This window comes from Chelonia mydas, chromosome 19, assembly GCF_015237465.2.
Source record: "Chelonia mydas isolate rCheMyd1 chromosome 19, rCheMyd1.pri.v2, whole genome shotgun sequence".
Classification (NCBI taxonomy): Eukaryota; Metazoa; Chordata; order Testudines; family Cheloniidae; genus Chelonia; species Chelonia mydas.
The window spans coordinates 12,079,061-12,100,146 of record NC_051259.2 but is presented as its reverse complement, the minus strand read 5'-3'; the positions used below and the strand labels follow the sequence as shown (position 1 = coordinate 12,100,146).

Sequence of the window (21,086 nt, the reverse complement as noted above, 5' to 3'; positions counted from 1 at the left end):
GTGGTGGTGATTAGCCAGCGAATCCGCCCTGCACTCATCCCACAGAGACAGCACCTGTCCCATGGGGCCAGGCCCAGCTCCCCGTTCTGGGTGTTGTGACCTGACACACAGGACCACAGCACTGCCCAGGTTTGGCCCGGCCACCACGCCATCATGAAGAGGGTGGGTGGCGTGGCTGGGTGTAGGACCTGGGGCACAGGGTCACAGCCTGAGTGGTGCTGACACCCCATTGCACCAGGTCACAATGCTGCCCATTCATGCTCCATGGGTTTGGAGGCGCTCTCAGTTGGAAGATCTGGGACACACTGCGCCTTTTGCACCCCTCTCTGGGCAGCTGTGTCCACACATAGCGTTAATCAGGAATGGATATTCTGGAAGAGCTCCCCAGGATGGTAGACAAGCTCTGAGCCTCCCACTGCCCCAGTGAGGTCAGTACTATCACCTGTATTTCACAGGAGGGAAAACCAAGGTGCAGTGACTTGCCCAGAGACAGACAGTGGCAGGGCCTGGGTAGAACCCAAAGTCACCTGACGCCCAGGCCTCACTAGTTACAAGGCCCCTATACATAATCTAATCTTCTTAATCTAACCTAATGCCAAGGAGATGCTTCCTCATCACAGCGTTTTGCATCTGTTTTGCTCGTTCCTTTCCTCTGACACACAGGGCCCAGTGTTACTGAGCGGAGACAGTCCTGACAGCCAAACATAGGAGTAACACGTTCTCTCTGCCTTCCCCTTCTATAAACACTGCGCACTCAGCGGGAGGGGTGGCAGCTGCCTGCCTGGACATGAGCTAGAGCAGCTCTCAGCCTTCAGCGGGAACCATCTCGCTCCACTTCCAGCAAGTCCCAACCGGCAGCGCCGTGAGAGTTCCCGCTCCAGTCCGCAGACACTCGGCTCCAGGCTCCTTGCTGCTCACAGGCTTGTCCTGCTGGGATACTCCGGATGGATTCGCTCTGGCACTACCAGTTCCGCATTATCATGCTGGGGGACTCGACGGTGGGAAAGTCGTCCCTGCTGAAGTGTTACACCGAGGGCGCCTTCCTCGACTCCATCAACCAGACGGTGGGGGTGGATTTCTACGTCCAGTTTGTGGAGCTGGAGCCCGGGCTCCGGATCAAGCTGCAGTTCTGGGACACGGCTGGGCAGGAGCGATTCAGGTGGGTTTGCCGGGGAGGGTTAGACGTACGTGTAAGCGTGTGGACCGGACGGAGCCGGAGCCGGAGCCAACGAAGGGAGCTTGAAAGCTGCAATGGGGATTAATACAGGTGCAGGAAGCTCCAGGCTCGAGCGCAGGCTGCAGTTTTCTTGCATGAACAATGCTGAGGAAAGGGGCTTGGTTCACAGGCCGGACACCAAAGGCCTTGGAGACCCACATCCCTAGGGACTGGACTGAGACCAGCTATCCCGTCCAGACCCAAGGCCCTTTAGTTCAGCACCTCAGGGAATTAGGTACAGAGTTTTCTGCTTCCTAAGCTAAGGGGCTAATTATTAACCAGCCACATGCCCCATTGAAAGGAACTGGCTGGGCACACCTGAAGCACCAGGGCCAGTCCCAAGACATGGAAGAAAAGGGGCTTCTGAAGTCTCATTTACACTGGAGGTTTGGCCAGTGTGTAACCAGTTAGTGACACGGGCAGCAGGTTTCCAGGAATTTCCCAGGCGTGGGAGCATTAGCACAGATGGGGCTCAGCTGTTTAATACCTCTGTTTGGAGCAGGCAGACATAACACAAGGGTAAAAATACCAGCACTGTTGCCACTGCAGGTGGGGACACACAGGTGGCTGGAAAACAGCAGGAGAGTTTCCAAAAACCTGTTCTAGGCAGAACCCAGACTGGCTGTAAACATGCTTTGTTCACACCCCACATGGTTAATTCTCTGCCACCAGCAGCGTAAGCTAGCACAGTGAGTGTAGGAGACTGGCTTGGAGTAACCAGTTCAGCCAGCTCTCGGGCTGCCAGGGCATCCCAACATCTATTGCTCTACCTGCTACCGGGCGGGGGGTCCTCAGGGTACTCTACCCTCTGCCAAAGTCCGATGGGATAGCTGCCTTGATTTTCCTAACATGTACTGATATGGGAGCATAAATTGATAGGAACATAAACCAAGCTAAACTGGGGGAAAGAAAAGATGCATTGTGGACACAAGTCAAGCAACTGGCTCAGATAAGAGTCACCCCTGTGACACGAATCTGGTTGAACATGTACCATAGACAGATGTTCTATCTAGGCATTAGGGCTAGTTAAAAAAATTTCATCAAAACCATTTTGACAAAAAAAAAGTTTTCCATGGAATGCAGGGTTTTGTTTTGTGGGTTTTTGTTTGTTTTGACACGAGAAGTAGCTGCTTTCCTCAGAACATTTAGTCAAAAAAAAAAAAAAAGATTGCCCCAAACCTAAAGTATTTGCATTCAAAATGGTACCCAGCCGTCTCACAGGACTTGTAGATCAGGGGCTTTATGCTTCCATTCCCCTCTCGGGGTGGGCTCTCTACACAGACTACCTCTCCCACGATGCACCATGACCAGGGACTCCGATAGGACGCATCACTTCTCGTCACCGCCGCGGGGGAAAGTGGTGCATCATGGAAGATGTAGTCTAACCAGAATAAGGCACCTGAACTTTAACTCCCATGAGGCAGTACAGTGCCATTCTGAATTGAAGTTTTGGTTTTCTATATTCCACCAAAAAGTTGAAATTTTCTGCAGGAAAACATTTTCCAAGCAGTTTCACAAGGCAGCCTTTGCTGCCTCTGTGCCATAAAGATCTTAGGAAAGTAAAGCAATAAGAGAATGCAGAGTCTCACGCTGTTCCCTTCTTGTGTCCTAGGTCAGTGACTCGCTCGTACTACCGCAACTCCGCTGGGGCAGTGCTGATGTTTGACCTGACCAACCGAGCATCCTTTGAGAGCATCAAGGAGTGGCATCAGGAGGTGACAGACACGGTGAAACCTTTTCACATGGTCTTTGTGCTGGTTGGGCACAAGAGTGACCTGGTGCCGCAGCGCCAGGTTGAGCGAAAGGAGGCCGAGAAGCTGGCTTCCTCACTGGGGGCAAAGTATATAGAGACATCCGCTAAAAGCAACAGCAACGTGGATGATGCCTTCCAGCTGCTGACCTTGGAGATCTATGAAGCTGTGAAGGCAGGGGTGCTGAGCCCAAACAAGGATTGGGATGGGGTGAAAAGCAGACTGCCACCCACAGAGGAGCCCAAAGTACAGAACCTGGGAAAACAAGAGAAGCAGAAGAAGTGCTCGTGCTAGCCAGACATTGTAGACTAAGAAGCCAGAGTGAGCTACCATCACTCACCTTCCCGTATGAGACTTGGCTGCCAGGCAGGACTATATGCAAGGACAGTCACAATAGCCTCTTCTAACAGGCTAGTAGTTCCCATTAACCTCTCCCAGCAAAGGCAACAAACAGAACTGGAACGGGTAATGTTTCCATCCACTCACGTTCAAAGGCTGCAGGGTTACACAGCACCCTTTGTGCTTGGAGGAAATTCCAAATAGGAATCCAATGGTCTAAGCACTGGAAAAGTCTGGAATTTACACTTGGATACAAAGTTAAATACATTTTATTCATATTTCTGGTTGCCTTTAGCATTAAAGTTAAAACAATAAACATGCCAATGAAAATGGCAAGTGTCCCCCAAGTGGTATAAACAGCGACACTAGACCCAGGAGGTGCCTGCAGATTCGGAGGATTTAGAATTTCCATGGATGCTGCATTTTCTACAGACTAAACATTCTTCCAGCCGTCCTGGTTGTGAAGCACTTCCCAGCATTGGTGTTCAGCTTGGAGTCTATAGAGCCACCCAGCAACAGCATCTAAAGCACCCCCAGCTTCTCCCATTCTCAATGTGGCTCCTCATTTTAAAACCCTCAAGTTAACATTAAGCGGTGTTTTGCTGCAGGTTGTCCTGCCCGAAACATCCAGCCACCACGTCCCTCTCATGTCACTGGACTTCCCCTTCGCTTGGAAGGACATGGCCTAGGAACAAGGCTGCAAGTTTCGAATATGAAAACAGTCACTCTATTTGGGAAAAGCAGCTTCCCTCTCAGGCCTTAGATTTAGCAATCTGGTTCTAGGGCAACAGGACTGGCTATTCCCGCAGGCTGTGTTCTTGTGACTACACAGGATACTGAAATGCCTTCAAGACAGAACAGGGTAGCTTTCACCTCCAGGTTACTGGTTAGAATCCAGACCATGCTGATAGTTTAAAAAACAAATAAAACAAAAAACTAGGCTCTGTTGGCTTTTTAGGTGACCACTATAAGACATGAATTGGGCAGGTCTCCAACCAGTTTCCAGACCAGACTGTGGTACCCAAACTTGACGTTCCATCCGTTCACTTCACAACAATTTAAGAAAGTGGCACATGAACCAATGAAGTTTGGGATCCAGTTTTAAACCACATCATAAAGAACCATCTCTACAACTGGCCCCTACAATGGTAGTCTCAGTGGAAAGACCAGTTATTAGCTGGGCACGGAGAATGGACGACATGCATACTTACAAGCGTGAATCCCCATTTTGGAAGGACCGTGTCAGGTACCAGAATGGCAGTTTAGGACACTCTGGACACTGCCTATGCTGTCAATAAGAGTTCAGTTATGAAGTTAACCAGTCTCAGCAGGATTCTTGCAAAATCCCCCCCCTTACTGCAATAAACACGCTTTGTATAGGTTTACATTTTAATGTTTTTAGAGTTTGTACGGAGAGATTTGGCAAACCAGTGAAGTGCCTGAAACCACTATTGCAAGGGTTCTCAAACTGGGGGTCAGGAGGTTATTACATGGGGGATCACAAGCAAGCCTCCACCCCAACTCCCGCTTTGCATCCAGCATTTATAATGGTGTTAAATATATAAAAAAAAATTTTAATTTATAAAGGGGGGGGTCACACTCAGAGGCTTGCTATTTGAAAGGGGTCACCAGTACAAAAGTTTGAGAACCACCGCACTGTTGCTTATTGCTCAAAGTTATCAAGTCAGCAGGCCGCAAATTGGTCATGCAGTGGCCTTAGCATAACCAAGGCAGGAGGGAAGGGAGTTCTGGGTGCCACAGACAGGGCAGCTTGACCCCATGTCCTTCCTGCTAAGAATGTTGAAATTGCTGATATATGTATTTTAGAAAAACAGGAAGTCTGTCTGTATGTGCCTCCGGGAATGTTTGTCAAGGCCCCAAGGTATGGACACTCTGGGGGGGTGAGGGGGGGTGGGGAGGAAAACAAAACAAAAACATATCTGGTTAAATTGATGATCAGAAGGAAACCCCTTGCTTGACCTTTAAAAACTGCTTGCTTAGCAAGTTTTCTTTAAGGGACATGTCATTGTATTATTAATGTATAAATAAGGGGAAAAAGTTTGAGGTAGCTGGACTTCTCAGGAGGGGCTCTTCAGGAACGCTCCCTCTGGACGCACCTTGGGGTCCCCACCGGCAGACAGAAGTTTGGCCAGCAGAAGCCTATCATGGTGCAACTCGAAAGCCACGTTCACCTTCGGTAATTATCAAGGGTTGGGGGTGTTTTACTAACCTGTTGCGTACGTGAAAGCACTCTTGCGTTGTCCTGTTTGTGCCAGCCATCTATCAGTTGGATGGCCGTGTCTCCCTTGATTTATTTCCTGACACCACCTTGCACAGAATAAAAGTTACCAAGAGCTTTGGGTTAAAAGAACCCCAGGTAACAAGTGGGCAAACCAGATAAGAAGTCTGGATTTTATCTGCGGTGCAGCCTTTAGCTTGGAAAGCAGATGACTTATTTTAGGACCATGTATATATTTCAAAGTCTTTGGGGGCAGCTTTCAATTTCATCCTTGTCGACCCAAAACTCAAGAGGTACAGATTTAGGAACACCCCTCCCCTTTCATTTTTGCAATTTGAAGAACCTTTCCCACCTGATTAGCAGAGTTACTAGGGTCAAATTTGTGGCCTAAGCTTCAATTTATTTTCTAAACAGTTTTAAAGTGAGTTATGTGCTGGTGAAATGTGCTCAACTGACAGCCCTGGAGACTGAAGACTTCCATTTGGTCATGGAATAGCACATGCTTCCATCCTACCATCCCTGATCTGCAGGGAGCCAGAGGGAAGTCCGGTCTCGGTGACTCGCCAAGTCCTTGGCCTTTCTGCTGCAGCTGTCAGCCAGGGCTCCAGTTGGTCTTAATGTGAACCCTTGTGCACTAGGAACTGGACAGATACCATTAGTTTATTTCACATAGGCCAAACAGCCAACAGATGGTAGGACTTGTGGTCACTACTCACCTCAGCTGGATCTCAACTGGCTACTTAGAGGCAAAATGGTCTGTGCTGTCCCTTACCAGTGCAAGAGCCATCCTAGTCCTCCCCTCCATTTTGAACCTAACCTGGCATGTCCTTTAAACATCCCTGCAGCAAGCCGCCCCTCTCTCCTACTGCCTAGAGTTTGAAATGAGGTGCTGTACACACATCAAATGCAGAAGCACGAGACAATGCCCGGCTTTAGATTAATAATTTCTTTATTAATGTAAAACAAATGCAAGTATTTATATAAACATTGACATTACAAAGTACTGGAACTGGCAGGAGGGAAGGGGGAAAACGAAAACCTCTACAGATGCTTCTAATACTGTCCCAAACAAGACCAAAATGCTCTGTTCCTTGGACAATCAATCACTTATACAATAAACCACTTTAAAGGTCACAAATAAAGTCTTTGTTTCAAGATACGATGTGCTCTGATGGGGGGCTGGGGAAGGGGGGGCATATCATGTTTTTTGGCCGATCTCCTCAAAGTCATAGATATTGCTGCACTGTTAATAAAAAATATATGCTTCTCTGTAAAGCATTAAAAAAAATATCCCATGGATGGTGTCATGGAGGCTTCAGCTTAGAGGCAGATATCCCCAAACGCACAGTTGTCTCCCTGCTACTCCCAGGGGTTATTTCTTGGTTGTTTTGCGGATCAGTGCCATCCTCTGAAACAATAAAGGGAAAATACAGGGAACTGAGCGACTGGAACATGGTTATCTGCAAATCAAGCTGGGAATGTGGCTATACAGGAATGAGACTGAAGAAACACAGGGTCCACAACAGGTTGTTTATGCAATACCATACGCTGAAAGTAAGCTCTGGTGAACAGTGGCGATATACCAAGAACTACAGACACAATGGCCTTTAAACACTTTGGGAACCACATTTTAACAGTTAAGATGGGTTCTAGCTAAATCCATTTGTAACTTGATTTGTCTAACTTGTGGGTGGGACCAAACTATAAGCCATGCTGAGAAGTGTTCCACCTGGGTCCTACTCAGGCTTGAACACGTCGGTAGGCAGCGTTCTACCATGAATTAGCTGGACCGGTGTTTAAACATGGTTCTTTAAGGCTATTTGAATCCTAGCTTCGATAGATCCATAGCCAGAAAGTTTAAAAAAAAAAAAAATTTCAGAGAGTCTGTGCTTCTCTCCTTGGGAGAAATTCTGTCCGGAGTCATCATTTCGGTTTGGTGATTCTACCTTAATCCTAATTTCACTCAGTCATTAGCAGTTTAATATTTTACTTGCATTGTGCACTGAATCAAAATCCACCTGATGGCCCTCTGTCCGCACCCGCATGGCATTTCATCCGCCGTGTCAGGAATGGAGCTGTCACGTTACCATGCTGGTGCATTTCATGGGTGTAGAGATTTTTATTCATGGCTTTAGCCTTTGACTTAAAAAACCCAGCAACTTCCAAAGTCGGAGCAAGACAGAAACCAGTACTGAACAAGTAACTAACAGCTGAAATTTCCAGGACAAGCACGAGTGCTCTTCAAGAGGAGCCCCAGCAAGATATTTAAGTAGGAGAGGAAATAATTTTCAGCTGCCCCTATATACAATGGCAACAAGTCTCTTGCTGCCACGTTGTGCAGCAACCATTTATTTCCAATGGAAGGGATTCTGCAGTTGTCCTGCAGTAGCTCAGTGAGACCTGGGTCACTGTTACATACACGCATGGCTGCTGCCATTAGCTGACAGAGCCAGCCGCCACACATTTTAATGCCATGTTTAACAAACACCAAGACTTACAGCCCTAGTCACTCTTGATCATAGTATGCAAACAGCATCCCTGGACTCCCGTGGTTTTACAAACAAGGATTCCCTTCAGTCAACATGGATTTTTAAATTCTTCTGGAAAGAGAGCTTTCTGGCTGTTCACACACATGCTGGCTCCATGCAGAACGGACCATGAAAAACCAGCCATGCAGCATTGTCTCATGGCCATGGTTGTGTTTTGGATCCTGAACTGAGTGTCTTCTCCCTGACTGCTTACCTGCCTGTGGGTGAAGGGTTGTTTTAGGCTCCTCCTTGGAGCGTCTGAGGCTAGGTGAGAATTGCTCTCCAGCACTGTCATCACATGCTAACTGCAAGGTCCACTGTGCAGGGAGCCAGCATTACAAACTAGCAGTCTCTCGTATGGGGTCTCCCAACAACTGACTCTCTACTGCAACTTGAAGGGTGTGGCCACCAGTTAGAAGAGAGAATCTAGCAGCAGCCAGGAGTCTCCCTGTCTTAGATTGTTGCAGCCTTGGGAACACACTGCACACTGAGTCTAAAAGAATATACAAGATCCACAGTGTCATCGGGATTCCATTCTGTCTTGGCCACAATGCAAGAGTGGAGATGAACAAGAGCAGCACTGGCATGTGTGGTGGGAGTTGGACAAGGACTCTGCTTGCATGGACTCCCCTACATTTGGCTATCAGTGCATTCACAAGGGGCTCCTCACCTGTTTGTGAGCTTCTGTAGTGCAGGCTTTTTTGTACGGCCGGATTTCTTCAGAACCAAAACCAGGGATCCACATGTTCCACTGGCGCTCTGGAACAGAAAGCGCAGATCACTGCGTAAGGAAGCTGTGCAGAGTGTCCGACACAGGGAAGCCCTCAACACACCAGAACAACAACAATTATTCAGTGAACCTCCTGGTGCCAGGGCTGCAGATATTCAGTGAGAAATGGGGGTACTGGGAAATCCGGACTCCTGTGACTAAAGGCACCACAGAGGTTACTTATTATTTGTACTGTGCTTGCATCTAAGGACTCGAGTCAGGGTCCCATTGGGCTAGATACTATATACAGCTATTGTAAACAGGCCCTACACCAAAGACCTTACAATCCAGGTTACAGAATGGATACAAAACGGCATGCCCGTGCATGGGAATAGGAGAGTTTGGAGGAAGAAAACATAATGACATTTAAATTGTCCCTGATTCCCAGCAGGTCCATTAAGAAATGATGCCTAGACAGCCACCCTAGGCTCAAGTTCATAAAGGGGCAGCCTCCTCCATGTCTCTGCTTCCACACATTTTGGTTAGACTATTTCCCTCAAATGTCCCTATTCAGCGTTTGCTCTGGTTGTGTAGCGTGTACCCAGATCCCTACCCCAAGGTCTAGCGGGGACAATCCCTTCTCAGATACTTCTATCCCTCAGTTCTGTCTCCTCACTGACAAGATACGAATCTCTTACCGAGATGCAGCTGGACATCCTTCACTTCCAGAGTGTTTGATTTGCGATGTCGGGCAAGCTGGCAGGCAGCTGTCACCACACTCTCAATGAAATCATCAGCAATCTGCAACAGCATCTGTGGGGGAGTAGGGGGTTGAAGAAAGGAGTACCTCAAACCCATTCATATTATTTTTTGAATGACTGTTATAGTCAAAAAACATAGTGACCACCATGAAATTCAACCCTCAGAAGCTACTGCTCGCTGAAAACAGTTTGACCACACCCTATAGAAAAGCCCCTGGGATGTCTGTGAGAGTCACCAGCAAAAGACTGGTTAATAAATTAGAATGAATACCTCTGAGCACCAGCAACGTATATGGACCTTCAGCACCATGTTTGAAGCTGACCAGAGCTTGCATAACAGCACAATAGTATAAACCAATCCTCCCTGTATTGGGCAAGGGGCTATGACAGCTCTGGAGTGGCTCTGCATGTCCTATTTTACTAGTACGGGTTGTCACACATGGCCTACCTCCTCCACATCCTCATCCAGCTGCTCATTGGGATCCACCTCTCGCACCAGATCCTGCAACTTCTTCTTGGTTAAAACCTGAGGATAAAAGGGTGATCATTTTCCACACTGCATTAGCAATCTGACTGGCAATACACAGCACAGCAGCAAAAAATTAAAAAAATCACTCTTAAACTGCCCCCAAAACTGTAATCCACGTTCCAGGCTATACACAGTATTGACAAAATGTAACACTGCAGGAACTGCGCAGATAAACACTGGGCAATAACTAGGCATTCTCAAACCTACTTGGCAGCTACAAACAAAGCAATGGCCAATGAGACAGAATAATGAATAAGGCTGTCCTTTCACGTGAGACAACATTTGCTACCATCTCTTTCATCTCAAAATACTGTTGATTAAAGCAACAGTGCGCTGGCAAGAGAAAACAATTGCATAATGAGAACTCTTGAAGGGTGGACTGTAAGTACAAGAATAATTTCAAAAACTGCAGGGTTATATTATGGGCAAAAGATAATATTTTACATTTCTATGGTGCCCGCCATTCAGAAGTGCTTCAAATAAGGTACATACACCACCACTGGGTGGAGGACAGCAGTCAATTAGCACAGAGCATGCTGCATAACAGCTAGGGGGGAGTGAGGATTTTATTAGTTTCTGAGCATCAGCAGCATGCTCACCATTGTAGGATATAGAGGGATGGTATCACCCTGTCCCAAAAGTCTTACAAGATAAACTAGACACATTTGGCTCAAATGACACTGAGACAAACCCCTTCTCTTTTGAGAAGTGCCAACGAGTCAAATGTCCATGAAGCCTGAGTTTAAAAAGCATCAGAAAATCTACACACAAACTTGGGACATTTAGTTTGTTTCCCAGAGTAGAATGAAAGGTTACGTGAAAGCTACTGGAATCTGAATCTGTGATTCCCATAAGACTCAGGAGTTCAGACATGATTATGCTGTTAAGCCACTCCCCTCCAGGGGAGCACAGCCTTCTCTGCATCTCAGCTTCTCTCTTAGTTCTTCTGAAGCAGAGCAAAAGTTTCCATTCCAGCCCCAGCATTGCCACAAGAGTGGAACCGCATGGGGTGGGGGTATTTCTGCAGAGGAAGGAATGGTGTTGGAGAAGACTGAAATCAGATACCTTCCTTTTTTGGAATACGTCCCATTTTGCTGCCAGAATGCAGCCAATCATTTTATGTGTTAAAAACTGAAAACAAGTGTTGCATTATATGCGTAAAATGGCAGCTGTTTGACTGTGGTGCTACTTCCTCATTGTCCCGAGGAGGTACAGGTTACCTACACACACCGTAGGTTGGAGCCAGCAACCTGACTTCAGAAACCAGGTTTAAACTGACCTTTTGACCTATTTCAGGGAGGCTGGGGGGAGGCGGGGGGATCTAGCACATTGCCCTACACTTGTTATGATGACCTACAGCATTGGAAAACAGATTTTCATTGTATTCAGTATTTTGTTTTTCATACAAGCCTCACTTGGAATGGGATTTTCTGATCTCTCCGATGTTCATCGCTAGGAGACTAGATGCAACCTGCAGCTGATCTATACAGTCTGTGTCTGACTCAGATTGTAAACTCGAGAGAGGCAGGAACCGGATCTCTGTAGTCCTGGGTGAACCGTGGGTACTCAACTGATAAGTTTAATTAATGTAAAATATTTCCAGGTCATTTAAGGGAGAGTCATCAAACTAAGGGAGGGTCTGAACAACTCCCGGTTTGCCCAAGATCTCAAGTGAAATTACCTGGTTGCTTTCAGGACTTAGGCGTCCCCCTCCACTAGGAGTCCCTGGCATCTTTGCCACAGTGGTACTGTTTGCCATGGAGCTCTGTGGTGGCGTGTTGGCTGGTTCTGGCTTTATCGAGGAGAAACTGGATAGGTTGATCAAGGTAGATGGGCCAAACTGGTTCATAATCTGCTGGGCTTTAGTCTTTAAATCATACAGCTTGTCAAGATCCTGCTTCTTTTTGGGGTTGTGAGGACCCAGACCAACCAGCTGGAGAAGGAAAGGAACACCAAAGTGAACAATGGGGTAAAGGTGTGAATTTAGAGATTGGATTTCACTCCCTAAACTCCCCCTCACTATCTGTACTAAGACCATATCCCACAGGAAGTGTCTGGAGGCTTTCAACTTATTCTGATACTTCCAAACACACTTTGAGGGGAGGAAGGACATGGGTGGGGAAAGGAAAATATTTTTGTACATTAAAAATAAAACTTTAAAGGAAGGCATTATGGTTGCACAGACTTCACTGAATGGAGAACCAAGGATGGGTGTGAAGTCTGACTGAACCAGCCCGAGTACATCCTAAGAACATTGCATTCCCTCTTCCAGTCTAACACCAAAATTCAATCCAGGCCAGAATCCTACAGACCCGTAAAAGGTCTTTTCCCTCTTCTCCTACCTGTGCCTCTTTGGTGGCAGCCTTAGGTCTCCATACTTACTCCTAACTGGCAGATTAATGACAACCTCCTGATGTCTAGTTGGGAAGATTACACTAAAGAGGAAAAAATCAGATTATAAACTCCTCAGGGCAGGGACGTTTTTTTCGTTCTATGTACCATGGAGCCTGGTCTACGACCGGGGTCTCTAGGCACTACCACAACATGAGAGACTCCATTTTTACATTTCAGACATCTACTTAGTTGGGAAGAGGAGAAAGCTGAGTACAAGGCTCCTCATGTAGCTGCACTGGTTAGAACCAGGCACAGAGCAGGAAGGTACAGTTTTAGCATCTGCCACACAACCCCAACAATGCATTTCAAGTCTGACCTGTAATTATTCCCAAACCAAGACATTTCCAATAGTAGGACAGTTTTGCAATGCAAACAGATATTGAAAGTTTGGCCTAAGCCCTAGAATTCAATTTCACCTATAAACCTTGTCAGCATTAAGCCAGGTCTCCAAAAGTGACAGGACAGTAGAAAACCCACCTTTGTCTCTAATTCCTTTGATTCCTCACTTCAGTTGAGGCTTTCAGCTGCACAACATGGAATTTAATGGACTGTCAAACAAAGGCCAGAACTGACTAATTTCATACGCCTAACTAACGGCCTGCTCTTTCCAGATTAGCCATAAAATTCTCAGACTAACTCATGTCATAGGCCACTAAACACCAGATGGTAACATCTGGACTGGATCTGAACTGGCAACCTAGATTAGTAAATAGGGTCTAGAACCTTGAAACATCTACTCTTCCTAGCACACTACTACAGACCCACCACTTGGCTTCCTTGCAGTCAGATCTGTGGCCCACAGCTCCACAATAGCATGGCTCTGTCCAAACTTGTGTTCTTCAGTTATCACCAAGAATGGTAAAGGAAAACTGTAGTGATTAGTACTAATACACAAATATTTATTAAATTGTTTGACCTATCAGAGTAAGAGGTTTCAGATGCTCTTACAAGTCTTTCACCGTTCTACTATCTCAGTTCAATGAATGCAGTTGTCAATGGGATTCCTGCTTCTGCCACTATTTTGGTGATGGTTCAGACCAATAAGTAGGTGGTTACATAGAAAATACATCTATTTGAAAGGACAGACATTAAGCTGTGAAGTGACTTAAGTGGAAACTTTAATAGCAGCTTATATTAACTCTGAAAATCTTATTGCTCGTGCATTGAGGCAAATGCGTTTTCTGTGTCTGAACATAAAACTGGTTGTGATGACAATTTTTGTATTTCTGATTTTTGTTTTAAGTGATTTATTTTCCATAATTAGATGTGGGGGTCTCAAATTCTCTTACAGTGCAGTTTTCCTCAAACTTTTCTATAAAAGAGCACCCTTTAGAAATGTCTCTTCTCACAGTGACAAGTGATGCAAGCTGAAAACAGGCTTCCAGGAAGAAACAAAACAGATCAAGGATATTTATATATAAATTAAGGGAAATAATATTTTCTACCTTTTGTAGAAAATGTGATTTTCCCCTATAACAGCATTAAATTCTTTGTTAGTTTGTATTAATTCACACAGAAAAATCACTCTTAAAAATAATCACACAAGAATGCTTAGACAGTGGATATTTTAGTGTTTCATTCTAATGCTCAAAGTCATGCACTGCTGCAAACATATTACATATATTTTTCTTTTTAAAAACAAACATAAATGCAAGTCACTTCACGTAGCTCTGATATCAATTTCTAGCTCAATGTTAACAGATTTTAAAATAATGCAAAATCCCTACGTTTGTGTCTTGGGATGTTCTTCAATCATACAGAGCCCTATAAGCTCTTAGTTGGCGTTTCTGGAGCGAGGCCCCTAGAGCATAGTGCAAGAAGCAGAGGAAAGGATTCCAGGATTCCTGCTTCTGACACTGGTTCGCTGGGTGATCTAGGGCTAGTCACTTAGCCCTGTGTCTCAGTTTACAAAGTAGGAAATCTTACCTACCATGCAGGGGTCGGAAGATGTTGTGTGAAATGCTTTGAAATCCTTGGGCAAAAAGCACTATATTAATGCAGAGCAATTTTTACGCTCACTTCTAATTTCAACCTTTGGGCATAATCAAGTCATCAGAACACAAACAAAATGTGGATGCACAGGTTTCAACCTCAAGTCCTACATGGCACTTCATGGCAAGCTCAAGCAACTTACTTACAGCTATCTGAGTGTCTAGATCTTTAATTACATCAGCAACTGCTGTGGGCCCAGTGAATGGAGTGGCCATTTTCCAAAAGCTTCCTGTAAGTAAATAGCCAGTGTTAACCTAGTCTCCCCTCCTCCTGTGCTACATACCTCTCATTCCCACAAAGATACCAGTTGTTTTGCATGTCACCTACCATATCATAGGAAGATCAAAAGGAAACAAGCCTCAGCAGACAATACACACCACAACACAGCTATGCCTTGTCCTTATTAAAATGATCAGATGTAATTTTTCTGGGTGTTTAATATGAAGCCTTACTTTAAACAGTAATTGTGAACCTAGTGTACCTTGTTTTCTGAAGTGGCAAGGTATTTCCCAGGATCCTCAAGGGTGAAGGGAAGTCTATGTTTATGTCAAATCTTTGTTTTTAGGTTAAAAGTTTAAGTACTAGTTGGTATTGGAGTAGAGAGTACAGATTTTTGCAACAATAGCTTTCTTCCACAGCAGGACTATGCCCCATGGCTTGTACTGATGCCACTGGGACCTGAGTAATCTGTATTGCAACTGAGTAAGTATCACTATTGCAGCATTAGACTAGAAGATGCAAAGTTACTTATCGTCTACAGCAACAAGATAACTTGTTGAACCATTCACCAGAGTGCCTGCAGCTCCCATTTCCAGGAAGAAAAGACATTGAGCAAAGAAATCTATACAGAGAAATTAAATGCAAAGGATTTTTTAGGAAATTTGGATATACTTTTTTTTTTTTGCACGCTTCTTTATGACGGATAAAGGCTGAAAAAGTTTTCTTTACAGCTTGCTTTTTAATTTAGAAATATCAGGAGTGTCAAGTCTGGTCATCCCCTGTTTTGCTAGAGGACCTCTTTTGGAAGTGGTGGGTATCTCAGGAGAGGTATATTGCAAGTACTTATACATTAATTGTAAGAGCAGGATTGGCAGAATCTTTAAGAGATCTCCTTTCTACCAAGTGTTCATTAGGCACTGGAGTGAAATAAGTTTTTAACTGTGTCTAAAAACCTTCCTCCCTCTCAACTGTTCTGCTTTCAGCCTTGCAATGTCATAATTTCATTATTTCTCAAGTTATCACAGAATCTTCCAAGATAATGAAAACCAGAATTTCTAGTGTTAAAAATTAAGCAGACAAGACCCATTCCAGCCTCCCATGCTCATCACAACCAAAGAAAAGTTACAAATTCAGTTGTTTTCCCCTTTGTAGGTCACGTTTATGGGTTTGATTCAAACCTTAAAGTGTGGAGAAAAATATGTCAGCACACTTTGTAAAAGGAGCTACCGAACACTGGCACTATGGCTGATTATATAGATGGTCATGGATCTATATTAATTAATCAATATCATAATCAATCAGGTTCAAAGACCTAAATATGAACACAGAGGCCACCCATCTTTACTTAAAAAAAAAAAAAAAATCAGTTCCACCACTTCTGAAATGAAAAGTTCATTTTGAACCAGTTTAATACATTGGACGTCAGGAGAACACATTATACAATGCATCCATAGCCCTACTCAGGTTTCAGTATGAACAAACTAAAAACATAATTGTAGAAATAGATTCTGTACCCTAACACGTTTCCATAAGGTTCTTCCTTGTGTTCAAGTCAGAAATAAGAATGGTCACTCGCAACTCTAGGAAAATTGATATTGTTTTCTTGCGTATCACAGCAAGATGAACTCGTTTTAAAAACTTATACAGGGAGTTCCCTGTGGCTATGCTCCATTAACAAAGGTTGAAAAATTAATCTCATTTCCTGACAGACTTCTAAAACTTCAGTCTCTGAATCCCCAACTATGGTATAATTGAGTTTTCACAGGCATTTAGGGAAATCTCAGTAAATTCCGCAAGCTTCCTGAATTGAACATGGGCTCCTAGATGCAATAACAACGCACTAATTATGACTGCATAGTGTGCAATATATATTCTCACCAACTAACAAGCTCTATTTTCCAAGATAGCATCTGTGGATTTGGCAGAACATAAATGCTGCATTTAACTAAGGGAAAACGTGTAGAGCCCTGTGCGAATACAAAATTTGTATCTGAGTCCGATTTGCAAACATGGTCAGCGGATATAAAGCGGATATCCACAGATTTGCAGGGTTCTAAAAGTGTGTTTTTACTTTACATTTGCAGGTCCAAAGTCTTCTAAACAAAACACTTCAGGATTTACCAAGGTCTAAGTACTTACTTATACAACATGTGTCCCTTGGGACAGAGTAAACTGGCCACTAGGAAATTTAGATTAGAAATTAGACGAAGGTTTCTAACCATCAGAGGAGTGAAGTTTTGGAATAGCCTTCCGAGGGAAGTAGTGGGGGCAAAAGATCTATCTTGCTTTAAGATTAAACTCGATAAGTTTATGGAGGAGATGGTATGATGGGATAACATGGCTTTGGTAATTAAATATTCATGGTAAATAGGCCCAATGGCCTGTGATGGGTTTTAGATGGGGTAAGATCCAAGTTACCCGGGAAAGAATTTTCTGTAGTATCTGGCTGATGAATCTTGCCCATATGCTCAGGGTTTAGCTGATCGCCATATTTGGGGTCGGGAAGGAATTTTCCTCCAGGGCAGATTGGAAGGCCCTGGAGGTTTTTCGCCTTCCTCTGTAGCATGGGGCACGGGTCACTTGCTGGAGGATTCTCTGCTCCTTGAGGTCTTTAAACTACAATTTGAGGACTTCAATAGCACAGATATAGGTGTGAGGTTTTTTTGTAGGAGTGGTGGGTGAAATTCTGTGGCCTGCGTTGTGCAGGAGGTCAGACTAGATGATCATAATGGTCCCTTCTGACCTAAATATCTATGAATCTATGAATCTATTTTTTCCCCTTTAGAGTTTTTTTAAAGCATACTTCCCTTTCACTTCAAGTTTTTCTCTTAGCTGCCAAAAGATATTATATGGCATCTCCAATGAGAAGCAAGGAAAAGGAACATGCATAAATTTTCTAAATGTGAGAACACTGAGGGAAATTCCAGTTTCTCCTAAAATATAGCTGTACCCACTGTCTGAAGTAGTTTTTCATTGCACAAACAACTCAATACTCCATGGGAGCTTACAGATGTTCCAGTCATACAGTAAGAGTTCGGAGCTTTCTTTTTCACTTTATAAACTTCAGTACACCATGACCAAAGTGATTTTTCACTGAAATTGTAGGAAGTCATTGGGCAATTAAATGGATCTGCCATCTATTTTCAAATCTCATTGGAAACCAACTTTTTATCCTTAGAGCTTTGAGGTTTTCCTTCTGCTATTTTTTCCTCTAAGGCATTTAAGAGCTAGAGTTTGGATTGAAGATGTGATACGAAATAAAGTTAGACTGCACTTTCACATTTGAATTTAGGACACCAAGATATGGTATCCCTGACACCCCCTTGCTCTTGGCTGCACTGTACCCACTTAGACAGGGAAGAAGATTTAGTTGGGGATCGGTCCTGCTTTGAGCAGGGGGTTGGACTAGATGACCTCCTGAGGTCCCTTCCAACCCTGATAGTCTATGATTCTAAGAGCGCCCTGCTGGGCTGGAATAGAATCCTCCAGCAGGGACTTAAAGTTTGCATCATTCACATGGTGTTTCACTCCCAGTTCATGCATCCTAGTTTGAGGAACCAACTACGGGCAGAGCTCTTCTTGACCTGCTGCTCACAAACCGGGAAGAATTAGTAGGGGAAGCAAAAGTGGATGGGAACCTGGGAGGCAGTGACCATGAAATGGTCGAGTTCAGGATCCTAACACAAGGAAGAAAGGAGAGCAGCAGAATACAGACCCTGGACTTCAGAAAAGCAGACTGACTCCCTCAGGGAACTGATGGGCAAGATCCCCTGGGAGAATAACATGAGGGGGAAAGGAGTCCAGGAGAGCTGGCTGTATTTTAAAGAATCCTTATTGAGGTTACAAGGACAAACCATCTCGATGTGTAGAAAGAATAGTAAATATGGCAGGCAACCAGCTTGGCTTAACAGGGAAATCCTTGCTGCTCTTAAATACAAAAAAGCAGCTTACAAGAAGTGGAAGACTGGACAAATGACCAGGGATGAGTATAAAAATATTGCTCGGGCTTGCAGGAGTGAAATCAGGAAGGCCAAATCACACCTGGAGTTGCAGCTAGCAAGAGATGTTAAGAGTAACAAGAAGGGTTTCTTCAGGTATGTTAGCAACAAGAAGAAAGTCAAGGAAAATGTGGGCCCCTTACTGAATGAGGGAGGCAACCTAGTGACAGAGGATGTGGAAAAAGCTAATGTACTCAATGCTTTTTTTGCCTCTGTCTTCACGATCAAGGTCAGCTCCCAGACTACTGCACTGGGCAGCACAGCATGGGGAGAAGGTGACCAGCCCTCTGTGGAGAAAGAAGTGGTTCAGGACTATTTAGAAAAGCTGGACGAGCACAAGCCCATGGGGCCTGATGCGTTGCATCCGAGAGTGCTAAAGGAGTTGGCGGATGTGATCGCAGACCATTGGCCATTATCTTTGAAAACTCATGGCGATCGGGAGAGGTCCCAGATGACTGGAAAAAGGTTAATGTAGTGCCCATCTTTAAAAAAGGGAAGGAGGAGGATCCTGGGAACTACAGGCCAGTCAGCCTCACCTCAGTCCCTGGAAAAATCATGGAGCAGGTCCTCGAGGAATCAATTCTGAAGCACTTAGAGGAGAGGAAAGTGATCAGGAACAGTCAGCATGGATTCACCAAGGGCAAGTCATGCCTGACTAATCTAATTGCCTTCTATGACGAGATAACTGGCTCTGTGGATGAAGGGAAAGCAGTGGACGTGTTGTTCCTTGACTTTAGCAAAGCTTTTGACACGCTCTCCCACAGTATTCTTGCCAGCAAGTTAAAGAAGGATGGGCTGGATGAATGGACTATAAAGGTGGATAGAAAACTGGCTAGACTGTCGGGCTCAATGGGTAGTGATCAATGGCTCCATGTCTAGTTGGCAGCCGATATCAAGTGGAGTGCCCCCAGGGTCGGTCCTGGGGCCGGTTTTGTTCAATATCTTCATAAATGATCTGGAGGATGTGTGGATTGCACCCTCAGCAAGTTTGCAGATGACACTAAACTGGGAGGAGAGGTAGATACACTGGAGGGTAGGGATAGGATACAAAGGGACCTAGACAAATTAGAGGATTGGGCCAAAAGAAATCTGATGAGGTTCAACAAGGACAAGTGCAGAGTCCTGCACTTAGGACGGAAGAATCCCATGCACCGCTACAGACTAGGGACAGAATGGCTCGGCAGCAGTTCTGCAGAAAAGGACCTAGGGGTGACAGTGGACGAGAAGCTGGCTATGAGTCAACAGTGTGCCCTTGTGGCCAAGAAGGCCAATGGCATTTTGGGATGTATAAGTAGGGGCATTGCCAGCAGATCGAGGGACGTGATCGTTCCCCTCTAGTCGACATTGGTGAGGCCTCATCTGGAGTACTGTGTCCAGTTTTGGGCCCCACACTACAAGAAGGCTGTGGAAAAATTGGAAAGAGTCCAGCGGAGGACAACAAAAATGATTAGGGGGCTGGAACACATGACTTATGAGGAGAGGCTGAGGGAACTGGGGATGTTTAGTCTGCAGAAGAGAAGAATGAGAGGGGATTTGATAGCTGATTCAACTACCTGAAAGGGGGTTCCAAAGAGGATGGATCTAGACTGTTCTCAGTGGTAGCGGATGACAGGACGAGAAGTAATGGTCTCAAGTTGCAGTGGGGGAGGTTTAGGTTGGATATTAGGAAAAACTTTTTTGCTAGGAGGGTGGTGAAACACTGGAATGCGTTACCTAGGGAGGTGGTGGAATCTCCTTCCTTAGATATTTTTAAGGTCAGGCTTGACAAAGCCCTGGCTGGGATGATTTAGTTGGGGATTGATCCTGCTTCGAGCAGGGGGTTGGAGTAGATGACCTCCTGAGGTCCCTTCCAACCCTGATATTCTGTGATTCTGTGATCCCAGGCGCTGCAAGGGGATGTTGGAGATTAAACCCCCTCCTCAACTCCCCCCGCTGGAGGTGCCTATCTGGTGATGACAGGAGAGCCGTGAATGCTCCCTAGAGTCTCCTAGGGCTTAGCGTGCCTGGAAGCACAGACCGGTGGGAGCCCCTAAGCCCCTCCTTGGTCCTGCCGGGGAGCGCGGGGAGCCCACAGCCACCCGCCCTCGGGACCTGCCCGGGACGCTGGGGGCGGCCGTGGCCCGCCAACAGGCTCCCCCCGTGTCTCCCCGCGAGGGCGGGGGAGCCCAGCCTAGCCCCGGGCGGGGCCGCACTCACCGGCGCCCCCTCCTATCGCCCCATGCTCCGCGGCCGGAGCCCCCGGCTGCGCTGCTGCTGCCGCCGGCTCTGCGCTGCTCGCCCGGGCCCTCCCGCAGAACCGTCCTTCCGCTGCCGCCCGGAAACGCTCACCCGCGGCCAACCAGAGCCTCCCTGGCACAGCTGGCAAGGCAACGACGCTGGGCATGCGCACAACGAGCAACCATCCCCAACGG

General features: G+C 45.7%; 2 protein-coding genes across 4 annotated transcripts; one reads left to right on the top strand and one right to left on the bottom strand.

The window, feature by feature from the left end:
* The first annotated feature begins 774 nt into the window (after positions 1-774).
* LOC102948372 (ras-related protein Rab-39B) lies at positions 775-6,679 on the top strand. The gene is made up of 2 exons (XM_007064839.4): positions 775-1,159; positions 2,829-6,679. Exons 1-2 carry the CDS (start codon positions 945-947, stop codon positions 3,259-3,261), a joined length of 648 nt encoding a protein of 215 aa, XP_007064901.1. The 5' UTR covers positions 775-944; the 3' UTR covers positions 3,262-6,679.
* On the bottom strand, positions 6,477-21,017 carry TAF12 (TATA-box binding protein associated factor 12). Of its 3 annotated transcripts, XM_037881561.2 has the most exons (7): positions 20,872-21,017; positions 14,605-14,687; positions 11,754-12,005; positions 9,992-10,069; positions 9,481-9,595; positions 8,744-8,832; positions 6,477-6,953 (listed from the first exon to the last, which is right to left on the bottom strand). In XM_037881561.2, exons 2-7 carry the CDS (start codon positions 14,671-14,673, stop codon positions 6,918-6,920), a joined length of 639 nt encoding a protein of 212 aa, XP_037737489.1. In that variant the 5' UTR covers positions 14,674-14,687; positions 20,872-21,017; the 3' UTR covers positions 6,477-6,917. The 3 variants fall into 3 exon arrangements, with proteins under 3 accessions (XP_037737489.1, XP_037737490.1, XP_043388111.1); XM_037881562.2 differs by lacking the exon at positions 14,605-14,687 and having other exon boundaries at positions 20,872-21,010; XM_043532176.1 differs by lacking the exons at positions 14,605-14,687; positions 20,872-21,017 and adding an exon at positions 13,232-13,298.
* Between the last annotated feature and the right edge of the window lie 69 nt (positions 21,018-21,086).

Excerpts from the sequence above, each read along its gene's own strand:
- LOC102948372 (XM_007064839.4), top strand. The coding sequence starts at position 945 with ATGGATTCGCTCTGGCACTACCAGTTCCGCATTATCATGCTGGGGGAC. Across the intron at positions 1,160-2,828 it reads GCTGGGCAGGAGCGATTCAG|GTCAGTGACTCGCTCGTACT; the intron begins GTGGGTTTGCCG and ends CTTGTGTCCTAG.
- TAF12 (XM_037881561.2), bottom strand. The coding sequence starts at position 14,673 with ATGGCCACTCCATTCACTGGGCCCACAGCAGTTGCTGATGTAATTAAA. Across the intron at positions 9,596-9,991 it reads TGGATGAGGATGTGGAGGAG|ATGCTGTTGCAGATTGCTGA; the intron begins GTAGGCCATGTG and ends ACTCCCCCACAG. Across the intron at positions 6,954-8,743 it reads CTACAGAAGCTCACAAACAG|AGGATGGCACTGATCCGCAA; the intron begins GTGAGGAGCCCC and ends TTATTGTTTCAG.